At 36.0% G+C, this 14,653-nt stretch overlaps 1 protein-coding gene across 1 annotated transcript in view; it reads left to right on the forward strand.

Annotated features, from left to right (window-relative positions):
- SLC2A13 (solute carrier family 2 member 13) overlaps nt 1-14,653 on the forward strand; it is a 274,941-nt gene that overhangs the window by 53,699 nt on the left and 206,589 nt on the right. Inside the window, exon 2 of the mRNA XM_036760016.1 lies at nt 12,421-12,580. Coding sequence (XP_036615911.1) covers nt 12,421-12,580 — 160 coding nt within the window. The remainder of the gene's footprint in view (nt 1-12,420; nt 12,581-14,653) is intronic.

Raw genomic sequence — 14,653 nt, forward strand, 5'->3', positions numbered from 1 at the left:
CATATGGATCCTTTTCCCGCTTGTGTGTTTTCTTTGGGATACAACCCTAGAAGTGGTAATGCTGGGTTAAAGAGTATGAACATCCTTATAACCCTTTGGGCATAGTTCCAAATTGCTCTCCAAAATGGCTGGATCATCTCACAACTCCACCAGCAATGTAACAATGTTCCAATTTCCCCACATCCTTTCCAGCATTTATCATTTTCCTGTTTTGTTATTTTAGCCAATCTGACAGGAGAGATGTGGTATCTAAAAGTTGTTTTGATTTGCATTTCTCTAATCAGTAGTGATTTCGAGCATTTTTTCATATGCCTATAGATATCTTTAATTTCTTCCTCTGAAAACTGCCTGTTCATAACCTTTGACCATTTCTCAATCGGGGAATGGCTTGTATTCCTATATATTTGGCTCAGTTCCCTGTATATTTTAGAGATGAGGCCTTTATCAGAGACATTAGTTGCAAAGATCTTCTCCCAATTTTCTGCTTCCCTCCTAATTCCTGTTGCATTGGCTTTTTTTGTACAAAAACATTTCAATTTGACATAATCAAAATTATCCACTTTGCATTTTGTAATGCTCTCTATCTCTTGTTGGGTCATGAATTCTTTACTTTTCCATAAATCTGATAAGTAAACTATTTCCTTACTTATAGTATCAGCTTTTACTCCTAAATCATGAAGCTATTTTGACTTTATTTTGGTAAAAGGTGTAAGATATTGGTCTATGCCCAGTTTCTGCCCTACCATTTTCCAATGTTCCCAACAGTTTTTGTGAAATAGTGAATTATTAGCCCAGAAGCTGGCCTCTTTGGATTTATCAAAAGTAAATTGCTAAATTTGTTGATTTCTCCTACATGTGTACCTATCCTATTCCATTGATCCACACCCCTGTTTCTTAACCAGTACCAGGCAGTTTTGATGACTGCTGCTCTGTAGTACAGTTTAACATCTGGTATGGCTAGGCCACCTTCTCTGGCATTTCTTTTCATTAATACCCTAGCTATTCTAGACCTCTTGTTTTTCCAGATGAATTTTGTTATTATTTTGTCCAGCTCAGTAAAATAATTTTTTGGTAGTTCGATTGGTATGGCACTGAATAGATAGATTAATTTAGGTAAAATTGTCATTTTTATTATATTAGCTCGGCCTAACCATGAGCAACTGATATTTTTCCATTTATTTAGATCTGATTTTATTCACACGAAAAGTGTGTCATACTTATGTTCATATAGGCCCTGGGTTTGTCTTGGCAAATAGACTCCCAAATATTTTATAGTGTCTACAGTAACTTTGAATGGAATTTCTCTTTCTATCTCTTGCTGTTGGGCTTTGTCAGTAATGTATAGGAATGCTGAGGATTTATGTGGGTTTATTTTATATCCTGCAACTTTGCTAAAGTTGTTTATTATTTTGAGTAGTTTTTTACTTGATTCTCTAGGATTCTCTAAATAAATCATCATATCATCTGCAAAATGTGATAATTTAGTTTCTTCTTTTCCTATTCTAATTCCTTCAATTTCTTTTTCTTCTCTTATTGCTACAGCTAATGTTTCTAGTACCAAATTGAATAATAGGGGTGATAATGGACATCCTTGTTTCACCCCTGATCTTATTGGGAATGCATCTAGCTTATCCCCATTACAAACAATGCTTGTTGATGATTTTAGTAGATGCTATTTATAATTTCAGGAAGGTTCCACTTATTCCTATGCTTTCTAGTGTTTTTAATAGGAATGGGTGTTGTACTTTGTCAAAGGCTTTTTCTGCATCTATTGAGATGATCATATAGTTTCTGCTAGTTTTGTTGTTGATACGGTCAATTATGCTAATAGTTTTCCTAATATTGAACCAGCCTTGCATTCCTGGAATAAATCCTACCTGGTCATAGTGTATTATTCTCATGATGAGTTGCTGCAATCTTTTTGCTAATATTTTATTTAAAATTTTTGCATCAATATTCATTAGAGAAATTGGTCTATAATTTTCTTTCTCTGTTTTGACTCTACCTGGTTTGGGTATTAGTACCATATTTGTCTCATAAGAAGAATTTGGTAGGACTCCTTCTTCACCTATTTTCCCAAAATAGTCTACAAAGAATAGGAATTAATTGTTCTTTAAATATTTGATAGAATTCACATGTAAAACCATCTGGCCCTGGAGATTTTTTCCTAGGGAGTTCATTGATGGCATGCTCAATTTCTTTTTCTGAGATGAGGTTACTAAGAAATTTCACTTCCTTTTCTGTTAACCTGGGTAATTTATGTTTTTGTAGATATTCATCCATATCTCTAAGGTTGTCAAATTTATGGGCATACAGTTGGGCAAAATAATTCCTAATTATTGTTTTGATTTCCTCTTCATTAGAGGTGACCTCACCCTTTTCATTTTTGATACTGGTAATTTGATTTTCTTCTTTCTTTTTTTTAATCAAATTGGCCAAAGGTTTATCAATTTTATTGTTTTTTTCATAAAACTAGGTCTTTGTTTTATTTATTATACTTATTTATTATAATAGTTTTCTTGATTTCAGTTTTATTAATCTCTCCTTTGATTTTCAGTATTTCTAATTTGGTATTTAATAGGGGTTTTCAATTTGCTCTTTTTTTTAGCTTTTTCAGCTGTATGCCCAGATCATTGATCTCATTTTTCCCTATTTTATTCATGTAGGCATTTAGGGATATAAAACTTCTCCTAAGAACTGCTTTTGTTGCATCCCATAAGTTTTGGTATGTTGTTTCATTATTGTCATTCTCTTGAATGAAGTTATTAATTGTTTCTCTGATTTGTTCTTTGGCCCACTCATTCTTTAGAATTAAATTATTTAGTTTCCAATTAGTTTTTAGCTTATTCCATGGTTCTTTATTAAAAATGATTCTTATTGCATCATGATCTGAAAAGGATGCTTCGACTACTCCTGCTTTTCTGCACTGGATTGTGAAGTTTTTATGCCCTAGTACATCGTCAATTTTTGAGTATGTGCCATGTACCGCTGAGAAGAAAGTATATTCCTTTTTATCCCCATTCAGTTTTCTCCAGAGGTCTATCATATGTGCCTTTTCTAAAATTCTGTTTACTTCCTTAACTTTTTTTCTTATTTATTTTGAGGTTAGATTTATCAAGTTCAGAAAGGGGGAGGTTGAGGTCTCCCAATATTATAGTTTTGCTGTCTATTTCTTCCTGTACATCCCTTAACCTCTCCTCTAAGAATTTGTATGCCTTACCACTTGGTGCATATATGTTAAGCAATGATATTGCTTCATTGTTTATGGTGCCTTTTAGCAGGATATAATGTCCTTCCTTATCTCTTTTAATTAAATCTATCTTTACTTTTACTTTGTCTGAGATTAGGATTGCTACACCTGCTTTTTTACTTTAGCTGAGGCACAATATATTTTACTCCAGCCTTTTACCTTTACCCTATGTGTATCCCCCTGTTTCAAATGCGTTTCTTGTAAACAGCATATTGTAGGATTGTGGTTTTTAATCCATTCTGTTATCTGCTTCTGTTTTATGAGAATGTTCATCCCCTGCACGTTCAGAGTTATGATTTCTATCTGTGTCTTTTTCTCCATCCTAATTCCCCCTGTTTATGCTTTTATTTCTCCCTTTCCCCTTCTCCTCCTCAACAAAGTTTTGCTTTTGACCGCCGCCTTCCTCAGTTTACCCTCCCTCTTTATTCCCCTCCCTTATCTTACCGTTTCCCACTTGCTACTTCTCCTCTCCCTTCTGACCACCCCCCTCCCTTTTTTCCCCCCTGCGCCTCCTACTTCCCATAGGACAAGTTAGATTTCTAAATTTATCAGGGTATGTTATTCCCTTCTTGAGCTAGATTAGATGACAGTAAAGCTCAAATACTGCTCTTCTCCCTCCCTTTTTTCCCTCTGCTATAATATGTTTTTGTGCCACTTCATTTGGTGTAATTTACCCTTTTCTACTACCTCCTTACCGCTTCTCTCATAGCCCTCCCTTTATATCTCTTACTTATATTTTATATCTTTAAATCAGTTAATTTATACAGGCATTCACAACTAATGTATATCACTTTCAATTTTCATAATAGCTGTAGCATTCTCAAGACTGACTTATATATGTGTGTATATACATATATATATATATATATATATATATATATATATATATATATATATATATATATATATATAAAACCTACATAAGATTATATAATCCCACATAAAGATGTAAACAACCTGCCCTTATTGGTTAATAAGGTTTGTGGGGTTTTTCCCCTGGTTGCCTTTTTATGTCTCTCTTGAGTTTTGTATTTGGAGATCAAATTTTCCATTGAGTTCTGGCCTTTTCATCAGGAAGGTCTGGAATTCTCTTATTTCATTGAATATCCATCACCTTGCCTGAAAAATTATGCTTAGTTTTGCTGTGTAGTTGATCCTTGGTTGTAGTCCCAGCTCCTTTGCCCTTCGGAATATCATATTCAAATTTCTCCTGTCTTTTAATGTGGAAGCTGAGAGATCCTGCGTGATCCTGACTGTAGTTCTACGACATTTGAATTGCTTCTTTTTGGCTGCTTGCTGTATTCTCTCCTTGAGTTTATAGTTCTGAAATTTGGCTATAATATTTCTTGGTGTTTTCAGTTTGGGATCTCTTTCAGGGGGTGATCGGTGAATTCTTTCAATGACCATTTTGCCCTCTGGTTCTAGGACTTCTGGGCAGTTGTCTTTGATAATTTCTTTGCAGATACTGTCAAGGCTCTTTTTTTCATCGTGGATTTCCGGTAGACTAATAACTCTTAAATTGTCTCTTCTGGATCTATTTTCCAGGTCAGTTGTTTTCCCAATCAGGTATTTCACATTTTTTTTCTATTTTTTCATTCTTAACGTTTTGCTTTACTACTTCTTGGTGCCTCATAGATTCTTTAGCTTCCACTTGCTCAACTCTAATTTTTAATGAGTTAGTGTTTTCGTTTTGCTTTTGAGTCTCCTTTTCCAATTGGTTGATTTTACCTCTCAGGGTGTCATTTTCTCTCTCTAGATTCTGAATCTCCGTAGCCATTTCGCCAATCTTTTTTCCATATTTTCTTTTAGCTCCCTAATTTGGTTTTTAAAATCCTCCTTTAGCTCTTCCAGCAGTGATTTTTGGGCTGGAGACAAGTTCATATTACCTTTCGAGGTATCCGATGTATCTACTGTCCTCTTCCATATTGGTATTTTGATCCTGCCTGTCTCCATAAAAAGAATCTATTGTCCTCGGTTTTTTTTTTTGGATTCTTCTTCATGTTTGTTGTTTTGCCTTTTCCTGGCATTACAACAAATTTCTTCCTTTGGGCCTCGGGGCTCTCTGTTCCAGCTTTCTTATTCTGGGGGTTGTGAGTCTACAATTATAGCCTTCAGTTTCCTGAGGTGTGGGGGAGGGGTCTGGCTCCCTGACGTCTCACTCCCTACGGGTGCTCTCCAGCACTTGCTTTTCAGCAATGGTCTCAGGTGTTTGTTGTTTGAGCTGATGTCTGGCACTTCCCCTGGGGGAGCAAGATTATGTCTGGGCTCCTGGCGTTGACCCCTGCTGACTCTGCCCCTCTGGGACTGATGTACTTCTACTATTTGACCACTGAAGCCCCACTACTTTCTGCTCAGTTCCAGTGTTCTTTATTTTCCCCCCGTGGAATTCTCTGGTTGGGGAGGGGAGGGATTAGAGCCGTTTACCTGGCCATTATGTCTCCTGGAAGTTCAAGAACCCGAGTTTCTGGGCTGTAAGCGGCAGGAGTTGGTGTTTCCCAGCCAGTGGCGTTGCCTCTCATCGCTTCCACAGACTGCTGTCCTGTGTTGGGAGTCCTGGGGATCTCCGTTGGTTTCGTGCTCCCAGCTTTCTCCCAGCCTGTCTCCCATGTGGATTTCCCAGCCGGCTGCTTCCGCTTTGGTCTGGAGCAGCTCCACACTGAGCACTCTCCGAGCCTACAAGTTCATGCCCCACGCAGACTCCTCGCGGTTTCTAAGTCTCTCAAATTTGCTCAAATTCACTTTTTTATGGGAATCTGACAGACCTTGTGAGAGAGCTCCGGTAAGACGCTGCCTTCGTACAGCCATCTTGGCTCCGCCCCCCTAGTCTATTTTTTAAGGTGTTATTTTCTTCAGTATTTTTTGGGGTCTCCTTTAGCAAGTCATTGACTTGTTTTTCATGGTTTTCTTGTGTCACTCTCATTTCTCTTCCCAATTTTTCCTCTACTCCTCTTACTTGCTTTTCCAAATCCTTTTTGAGTTCTTCCATGTCCTGAGAACAATTCATATTTTTCTTGGAGGCTTTTGATGTAGACTCTTTGACTTTGTTGACTTCTTCTGGTAGTATGTTTTGATCTTCTTTGTCACCAAAAAAAAAGATTTTAGAGTCTGAGTCTGAGTCTGAGTATGCATCCTTTTTCTCTGCCTGGCCACGTTCCCAGCCAACTACTTGACATTTGAGCTTTTTGTCAGCATATGACTGCCTGTAGAGTAGGTATTGCTTTGTCCCAAGCTTTAGAGGCTGTCCTGCTTATCACCACAAGCTCTACCACAGCAGTTCTCCTTCTCCCCCAAGAACTGCTAACCAGGATTGCGACCCAGATCCAAGCAGGGCAAAACAAGCCCTGCATTCCCACTCTGGTCTGCCACTTGATTCTTCCCACGGTGTGACCCAGAGACTCCAGAAGCAGCTGATGCTGGAGCTCTACCACCACACCTCTTCTGCCACCCCCAAGGCTGGTGGCTGGATTGCTCTCTAACCCGATCTAGCAGTCATGGTCTTTGGTGTTTGTGGGTTGAGAAGTATGGTAACTGCCCCAGCACAATGATTCATGGCCCTAAAACCTGTTCTTCCTGGCTCCCTGTCTGGTTGGTCCTGGCGTGGCCCACACTGGGCTGCGCTCTGCTCCCAGCACCATGCAGGCTTTCCTGGGCTGGAGACCTGCTTCCCTCTGTTATTTCATGGGTTCTACAGCTCTAGAATTTGTTCTGAGCCATTTTTTACAGGTGTTTGGAGGGATTTGGGGAAGAGCTTAAGCAAGTCCGTGCTTTCCAGCTGCCATCTTGGCTCTGCCCCTCTCCATTGATCTCTTCTTTATCTTATTTATGTAAGCATTTAGAGATATAAAACTTCCCTGAAAAACTGCTTTTGCTACATCCCATAAGTGTTGGTGTTTGTCTCATTATTGCCATTTATGTTGCTAGTGGTAGAGGTGTCTGTAGTTCATTCTCCTTATTTCTTTTTTTACCAGTTCATTTTAAAATGGTATTGATGTTATATTTGAAATTTAAGGTAAACTGAGAGACAGTGGTCTAATCATGATCAATTTATTAGTCAGGTGAGAAGTAACCAATAAATTGGGTCAATGGCCTCAGTGACCAACAACTACAAAGTAGGGGTTACTAGCCTTCAAATAGTTTTGGGAAGTACAAGAAAACAAAGAACAGATTTGCGTAGGTGGGGAAAACAATGCAGTTGATTACAGGGCTGGCAGTTTCATGGAAGTGAGGACAGTACTATTGGTCATATCAAGAGGAGTGGGCTAGCACCCACATGGGGGCTAGCAATCACCTCTTTCTGTCTTAGAAGAGTGCTTGACTCATTTATGGGATCCATCTGCGTGCTGATTCTATTTATAGTAGACCAAAGATAGCAGATAACTGGCTTCTAGGAGGCAACTTCTGTGATTAAGAAATGTTCATTGTTTGAGTCCACTGGCAAGGTTAAAGATAGTGGACTAGACTTCCTGGTGTCTACCTGCATCCCTCAAGGGTAACAGATTTCCTGGAGGCAAAAATAGAACAGTGATTAGCAGGAGAACTGAATTTCTAAACTAGGTGAAGAGACAAAGAATGATGGCTTGAGCAGTCATACCAAATAGGAAAGTAATAGAGAATAGGATCAATTATAAGATAGAATCAATTATAAAATGCTACAGAATCAATTTAATTTCTTCATGGGGTGTTAGTGGGGCATCTGAGCTCTTCTTGGTCCTTACAGATTGTTCTCTCAGGCCCCTTTCTTAATATTCCTTAAAGAAGGAGCAAGAAGTGCAGTGGTAGAGGAAGGTTTAATATATTAAGAAAATACAACAGTGAAGAAAAGAGAACCTCTGTCCCTATGTTCTTTAGTTTCTTTCCCAAAGCTTCATAATCTTTGCTAACATTGTTTACCTTCTTTTTGGCAGCGGTATTCAGGCCCATGTTATTCATCAGGAATAGGTGACTTACTTAGAGTCACACCCCTACTAAGTGTCTGAGGCAGGATTTTAACTTAGATCTTCCTGACTCCAGGGTTGGTGCACAGTCCACTCTGCCACCTAGCTGCTCATAAAAATAAAATATAATGAATATAGTAAATAATAAAAAATAATGAAATTGACCTCTTATTATAATGACAAAGTTTGCCCCTTCAAAAGAGACAAGAAAATAAGTATTCCCTCCTTTCTTTACATGTGTGGACCCTAAAATGCAGTCAAAACTATTTTGCTAGTGACAGAGGGGAAAAAAGGAGACAATTTGTATGGTTTTTAAAAAAACAATTATTATTCTGATAAAATGGCTACTTCTCCCACCACATTGACCAGGGCAAGAGACAATGCATTCCTTCAGGGGAGTGATAATTGCCAACTAAAATACTGATGTCCTATAGATTAGGCTTTTTATACCTCAGAAAGCAAGAAGTCAAATGGCTTCCCTTTTTCCTTAAAGGACTAGACTAGTATACAGGTGAGGTGTCTTCCTCCTGCAGCAACTTTGCAACTGTTTATTTTATAATTCTGTCTTTATTTAGATTTCTTCAGTCCCTTTTACCTGTATAGCTTGCAAATTCTAATTTGATGCCTTTCTTTTTTTATTTTTTATTAATTTTTATTTTTAGTTTACAACATTCAGTTCTACATAATTTTGAGTTCCAGATTTTCTCCCCTTCCCTCCCACCTCCCTCCCCAAGACGGCATGGAATACCATATAGCTTCCATGTATAACTTCGCATTGAATTAATTTACACACTAGTCAAGTTATGGAGAAGAACTGCGATCAATGAAATGAATCATGCAAGAGAAGAAACAGGACCAAAAAACCCAAACAAAACAAAAAACAAAAACCAACTCAAAAACAAAAACAAAGGAGAGAAAAGGAAAAAAAGGGAGGGGGGAGTCTAGCATGAAGTGTGCCTTAATTTGCATTCATACTTCGTAGTTCTTTCTCTGGATGTAGATAACATTCTCCACCACGAGTCCTTTGGATTTGTCTTTGTACCTTATGTTGCTGAGAAGAGCGAAGTCTGTCAGGGTTGGTCCTCACAGAATCCATATATCTGTGGTTGTGTATAATGTTCTCCTGGCTCTGCTCTGTTCACTCAGCATTATGTCATGTAGGTTTTTCCAGGTTGTTATGAAGTCCGTATCATCCCCATTTCTTATGGCACAATAGTATTCCATTAACTTCATATACCACAGCTTGTTCAGCTATTCCCCAATTGATGGGCATCCCTTTGATTTCCAATTCTTGGCTACCACAAAAAGAGCCACTATAAATATTTTTGTACATATGGGTCCTTTTCCCACTTGTGTGATTTCTTTGGGATACAACCCTAGAGGTGGTATTGCTGGGTTAAAGGGTATGAACATTTTTATAGCCCTTTGGGCGTAGTTCCAAATTAGTCTCCAAAATGGCTGGATCATCTCACAACTCCACCAGCAATGTAACAATGTTCCAATTTTCTCACATCCTTTCCAGCATTTATCATTTTCCTGTTTTGTTATTTTAGTCAATCTGACAGGAGAGATGTGGAATCTAAGAGTTGTTTTGATTTGCATTTCTCTAATCAGTAGTGATTTCGAGCATTTTTTCATATGCCTATAGATATCTTTAATTTCTTCCTCTGAAAACTGCCTGTTCATATCCTTTGACCATTTCTCAATTAGGGAATGACTTGTATTCCTATATATTTGGCTCAGTTCCCTGTATATTTTAGAAATGAGGCCTTTATCAGAGACACTAGTTGTAAAGATTTTCTCCCAGTTTTCTGCTTCCCTCCTAATTCCTGTTGCATTGGCTTTTTTTGTACAAAAACATTGCAATTTAACATAATCAAAATTATCCATTTTGCATTTTGTAGTGCTCTTTATCTCTTGTTGGGTCATGAATTCTTTTCTTTTCCATAAATCTGATAAGTAAACTATTCCTTGCTCTCCCAAATTACTTATAGTATCAGCCTTTACTCCTAAATCATGAACCCATTTTGACTTTATTTTGGTATATGGTGTAAGGTATTTGTCTATGCCCAGTTTCTGCCCTACCATTTTCCAATTTTCCCAACAGTTTTTGTGAAATAGTGAATTCTTAGCCCCGAAGCTGGTCTCTTTGGGTTTATCAAAGAGTAGATTGCTATAGTTGTTGACTTCTCCTTCTTGTGTTCCTATCCTATTCCACTGATCCACAACTCTGTTTCTTAGCCAGTACCAGGTAGTTTTGATGACTGCTGCTCTGTAGTACAGTTTAATATCTGGTATGGCTAGGCCACCTTCTCTAGCATTTCTTTTCATTAATACCCTAGCTATTCTAGACCTCTTGTTCTTCCAGATGAATTTTGTTATTATTTTGTCCAGCTCTGTAAAATAATTTTTTGGTAGTTCAATTGTAATGGCACTGAAAAGATAGATTAATTTAGGTAAAACTGTCATTTTTATTATATTAGCCCGGCCTAACCATGAGCAACTGATATTTTTCCATTTATTTAGATCTGATTTTATTCGCGTGAAAAGTGTTTCATAATTATGTTCATATAGGCCCTGGGTTTGTCTTGGCAGATAAACTCCCAAATATTTTATAGTGTCTACAGTAACTTTGAATGGAATTTCTCTTTCTATCTCCTGCTGTTGGGCTTTGTTAGTAATGTATAGGAATGCTGAGGATTTATGTAGGTTTATTTTATATCCTGCAACTTTGCTAAAGTTGTTTATTATTTTGAGTAGTTTTTTACTTGATTCTCTAGGATTCTCTAAATAAATCATCATATCATCTGCAAAAAGTGATAATTTAGTTTCTTCTTTTCCTATTCTAATTCCTTCAATTTCTTTTTCTTTTCTTATTGCTACAGCTAATGTTTCTAGTACCAAATTGAATAGTAGGGGTGATAATGGACATCCTTGTTTCACCCCTGATCTTATTGGGAATGCATCTAGTTTATCCCCATTACAAATAATGCTTGTTGATGGTTTTAGGTAGATGCTATTCATAATTTTAAGGATGGTTCCATTTATTCCTATGCTTTCTAGTGTTTTTTATAGGAATGTGTGTTGTATTTTGTCAAAGCCTTTCTCTGCATCCATTGAGATGATCATATGTTTTCTGCTATTTTTGTTGTTGATATGGTCAATTATGCTAATAGTTTTCCTAATATTGAACCAGCCTTGCATTCCTGGAATAAATCCTACCTGATGCCTTTCTTTATGCATAGTTGTTTTGATGAAGGCTTTGAAGTGGTTTTGAATTTCTTGCAAAATGCATAGGTTGATGGGTTTTGGCTCAGAAAAATTTTTCATTAATTTTCTAGATTAAGACTATGATCTGGATGGTTCCCTGTTGCTAAAAATCTTCATGCAGGGTAATTTGGAAATTCATTTATTAATGTTATTTTTGTTATTTCAAATATGTTGGAACAAAACAACCAATATTGATCAAATTCATTCATATATTTTATGTATTTACCAAGAGCTATGGGAGCGATTCTGTGTTCTTCTCTGTCAGTCCATAATAATATATTTTTGGGAAACTCATAAAATCACAAGACTATTTTTGTCTTTCATAATAATGGGTTATATAGTATTACTGAGTTCCTAATAATTGGTAGAAATTAAGAGGACTAAAATCTGACATTTACTGACAATTTTGGTCCCTGAATAAGTTTTTTACCTGCAATTAACAATTCTGTAATCATTGAAAAAGAAAATGATTCTGAACTGTCACTACTATGATTGAATTTCTACATGGATATAAAATAATGTAAGTTATTTCCTCAGTACACTTTTAGACTTGTAACAGTAAAAAACACATTTATATGTGAATTGTAAATTTTGGGGATGCATTTTCTTTTCATTTGTCTGCTTTTAATTAGCCATATAGTATATTTGATGAATAATTTTGTATGTTACATGGATTCTTTTATCAATTTGCAGGGCCAAGATTAACATACACTTTTTTGTTTCTTTATATATCCCTAACTTGTTTTTTAAAGAGATTTTACACTAAATAGCATATGAAGTCTTTAAAGTGTATAAAATCATTCCTATAATCATATTACATAGCATGCAAATATAAATGAAAGCTGTGGGCTAAGAACTGAAGTGTGTGTATTTACACAAACATATATAGTCATCTAATTTTAACATTTGCAACAAAAGGTAATATAAGGTGAATGCCATATTTATTTTTCATCACTTCCTTTGTAGGTATTGCTTCCATGACAGTACCAGTGTATATTGCAGAAGTTTCTCCACCCAATTTAAGAGGCAGATTAGTTACTGTTAACACACTATTCATCACAGGAGGACAGTTCTTTGCAAGTGTTGTTGATGGAGCCTTCAGTTATCTTCCAAAGGATGGATGGAGGTATGTACACTATTTTTATATTTAGTATTCAAATATGTAAATTATCAAATTTTAAATGCATCTAGGAGAAGCTGCAATGGTTTAAGAAGTATAAGTAGCTTAAGGTTACTTATGAATAGACACTTCCTAATTTGTGTCACATTACCTGTCTGCAGGGTTTATGTACTCTTCAACCAAAGATACTCTGAAAGTGGACAAATGCTAACATTTGATTTAATAATAAATAGAGTATCAATGGTATGGTATTCAACTTTTTATTTAAAAATTTTTTTCTCGATTTTATTTTTTAATTAATTTAAAAACATTTTCTACATTCCCTTTTATAAGATTTTGAATTCTATTGTTTTTTCTCCCTTCTACCCTCCTATCCCCTCTCCCCAAGATAGCAAGCAACCTGATATAAGGTCTATATACACATTCTTATTAAACATATTTCCACATTAGTCATGTTGGCAAAGAAAAATTAGAACAAAAAGGGAAAACCACAATAAAAAACAAACGAAAAAGAGAAATTAGTGTGCTTTGATTTGCATTCAGACTCCATAGTTCTTTCTCTGGGTGTGGATATCAGTTTCCATCTTTAGTCTTTTGGAAATGTCTTAGATCATTGTATTGCTGAGAAGAGCTAAGTCTATCAAAGTTGATCATCACAAAACGTTGCTGTTACTACGTACAATGTTCACCTGATTCTGCTCATTTCATTCAGCATCAGGTCATAGAAGTCTTTCCAGGTTTTCTGAAATTTGCATGCTCATCATTTCTTATACCATAGCAGTATTTCCTTACATTCTTATATCACAACATATTCAGCCATTCCTCAATTGATGGGCATATCCTCAAATTCTAATTCTTTGCCACCACAAAAAGAACTGCTATAAATATTTTTGTACATGTGGGTCCTTTTCCCTTTTTTATTATCTCTTTGGAATTAAGGCCCACTAGTGGTATTTCTAGGTCAACAGGCATGCACAGTTTTGTAGCCCTTTGGGCATAGTACAAATTGCTCTTTAAAATGGTTAGATCAGTTCACAACTCCACCAACAATGCATTACTGTTTCCATTTTCCCCATCTTCTCCAATGTTTATCATTTTCCTTTTTTGTCATATTAGCCAATCTGATGGTGGTACCTCAGAGTTGTTTTAATTTGCATTTCTCTAATCAATAGTGATTTATAGCATTTTTTCATATGACTATAGATTGTTTTAATTTTATCATCTGTTCCTTTGACCATTTATCAATTAGAGAATGACTTGTGTTCTTATAAATTTGTCTCAGTTCTCTATATATTTTGGAGATGAGGTCTTTATCAGAGACACTGGTTGTTAAATATTGTTTCTCAGCTTTCTGCTTTCCTTATAACTTCGGTTCCATTGACTTTGTTTGCACAAAGCTTTTTAATTTCATGTTGCCAAAATGATCCATTTTGCATTCATAATGTTCTCTATCTCTTGTTTGGTCATAAATTCTTCCCTTCTTCATAGATTTGACAAATAAAGTATTTCTTCTTCTCCTAATTTGCTTATGGTATGTTTTTTTTTTGCTTTATGTCTAGATTCCATGTACCCATTTTGACTTTTATCTTAGTATATTGTGTATGACATTGGTCTATGCCTAGTTTCTGCCATACTGTTTTCCAGTTTTCCCAGCAGGTTTTGTGAAATAGTGAATTCACTCTATTTCTTAGCCAGTACCAAGTAGTTTTGATGATTGCTACTTTATAATATAGTCTTAGATCTGGTGTGGGTAGGCCTTCTTTTTTTCATCTTTTTTCCATTAATTCTCTTTATATTCTTGATCTTTTGTTCTTCCAGATGAATTTTGTCACTTTTTTCTAGCTCTATCAAATAATATTTTGGTTGTTTGAATGGTATGGCACTGAATAAGTAAATTAATTTGGGTAGAATTGTTATTTTTATTATATTAGCTTGGCCTACCCATGAGCTGATATTTTTCTAATTGTTTAGATTTGAGTTTATTTGTGGGAAGTGTTTTATAATTGTGTTCTTATAGTTCCTGGGTTTGTATTGGCAGGTAGACTTCCAAATATTTTATAATGTCTACAGTTACTTTAG

Source organism: Trichosurus vulpecula, chromosome 5, assembly GCF_011100635.1.
Source record: "Trichosurus vulpecula isolate mTriVul1 chromosome 5, mTriVul1.pri, whole genome shotgun sequence".
NCBI classification, from domain to species: domain Eukaryota; kingdom Metazoa; phylum Chordata; class Mammalia; order Diprotodontia; family Phalangeridae; genus Trichosurus; species Trichosurus vulpecula.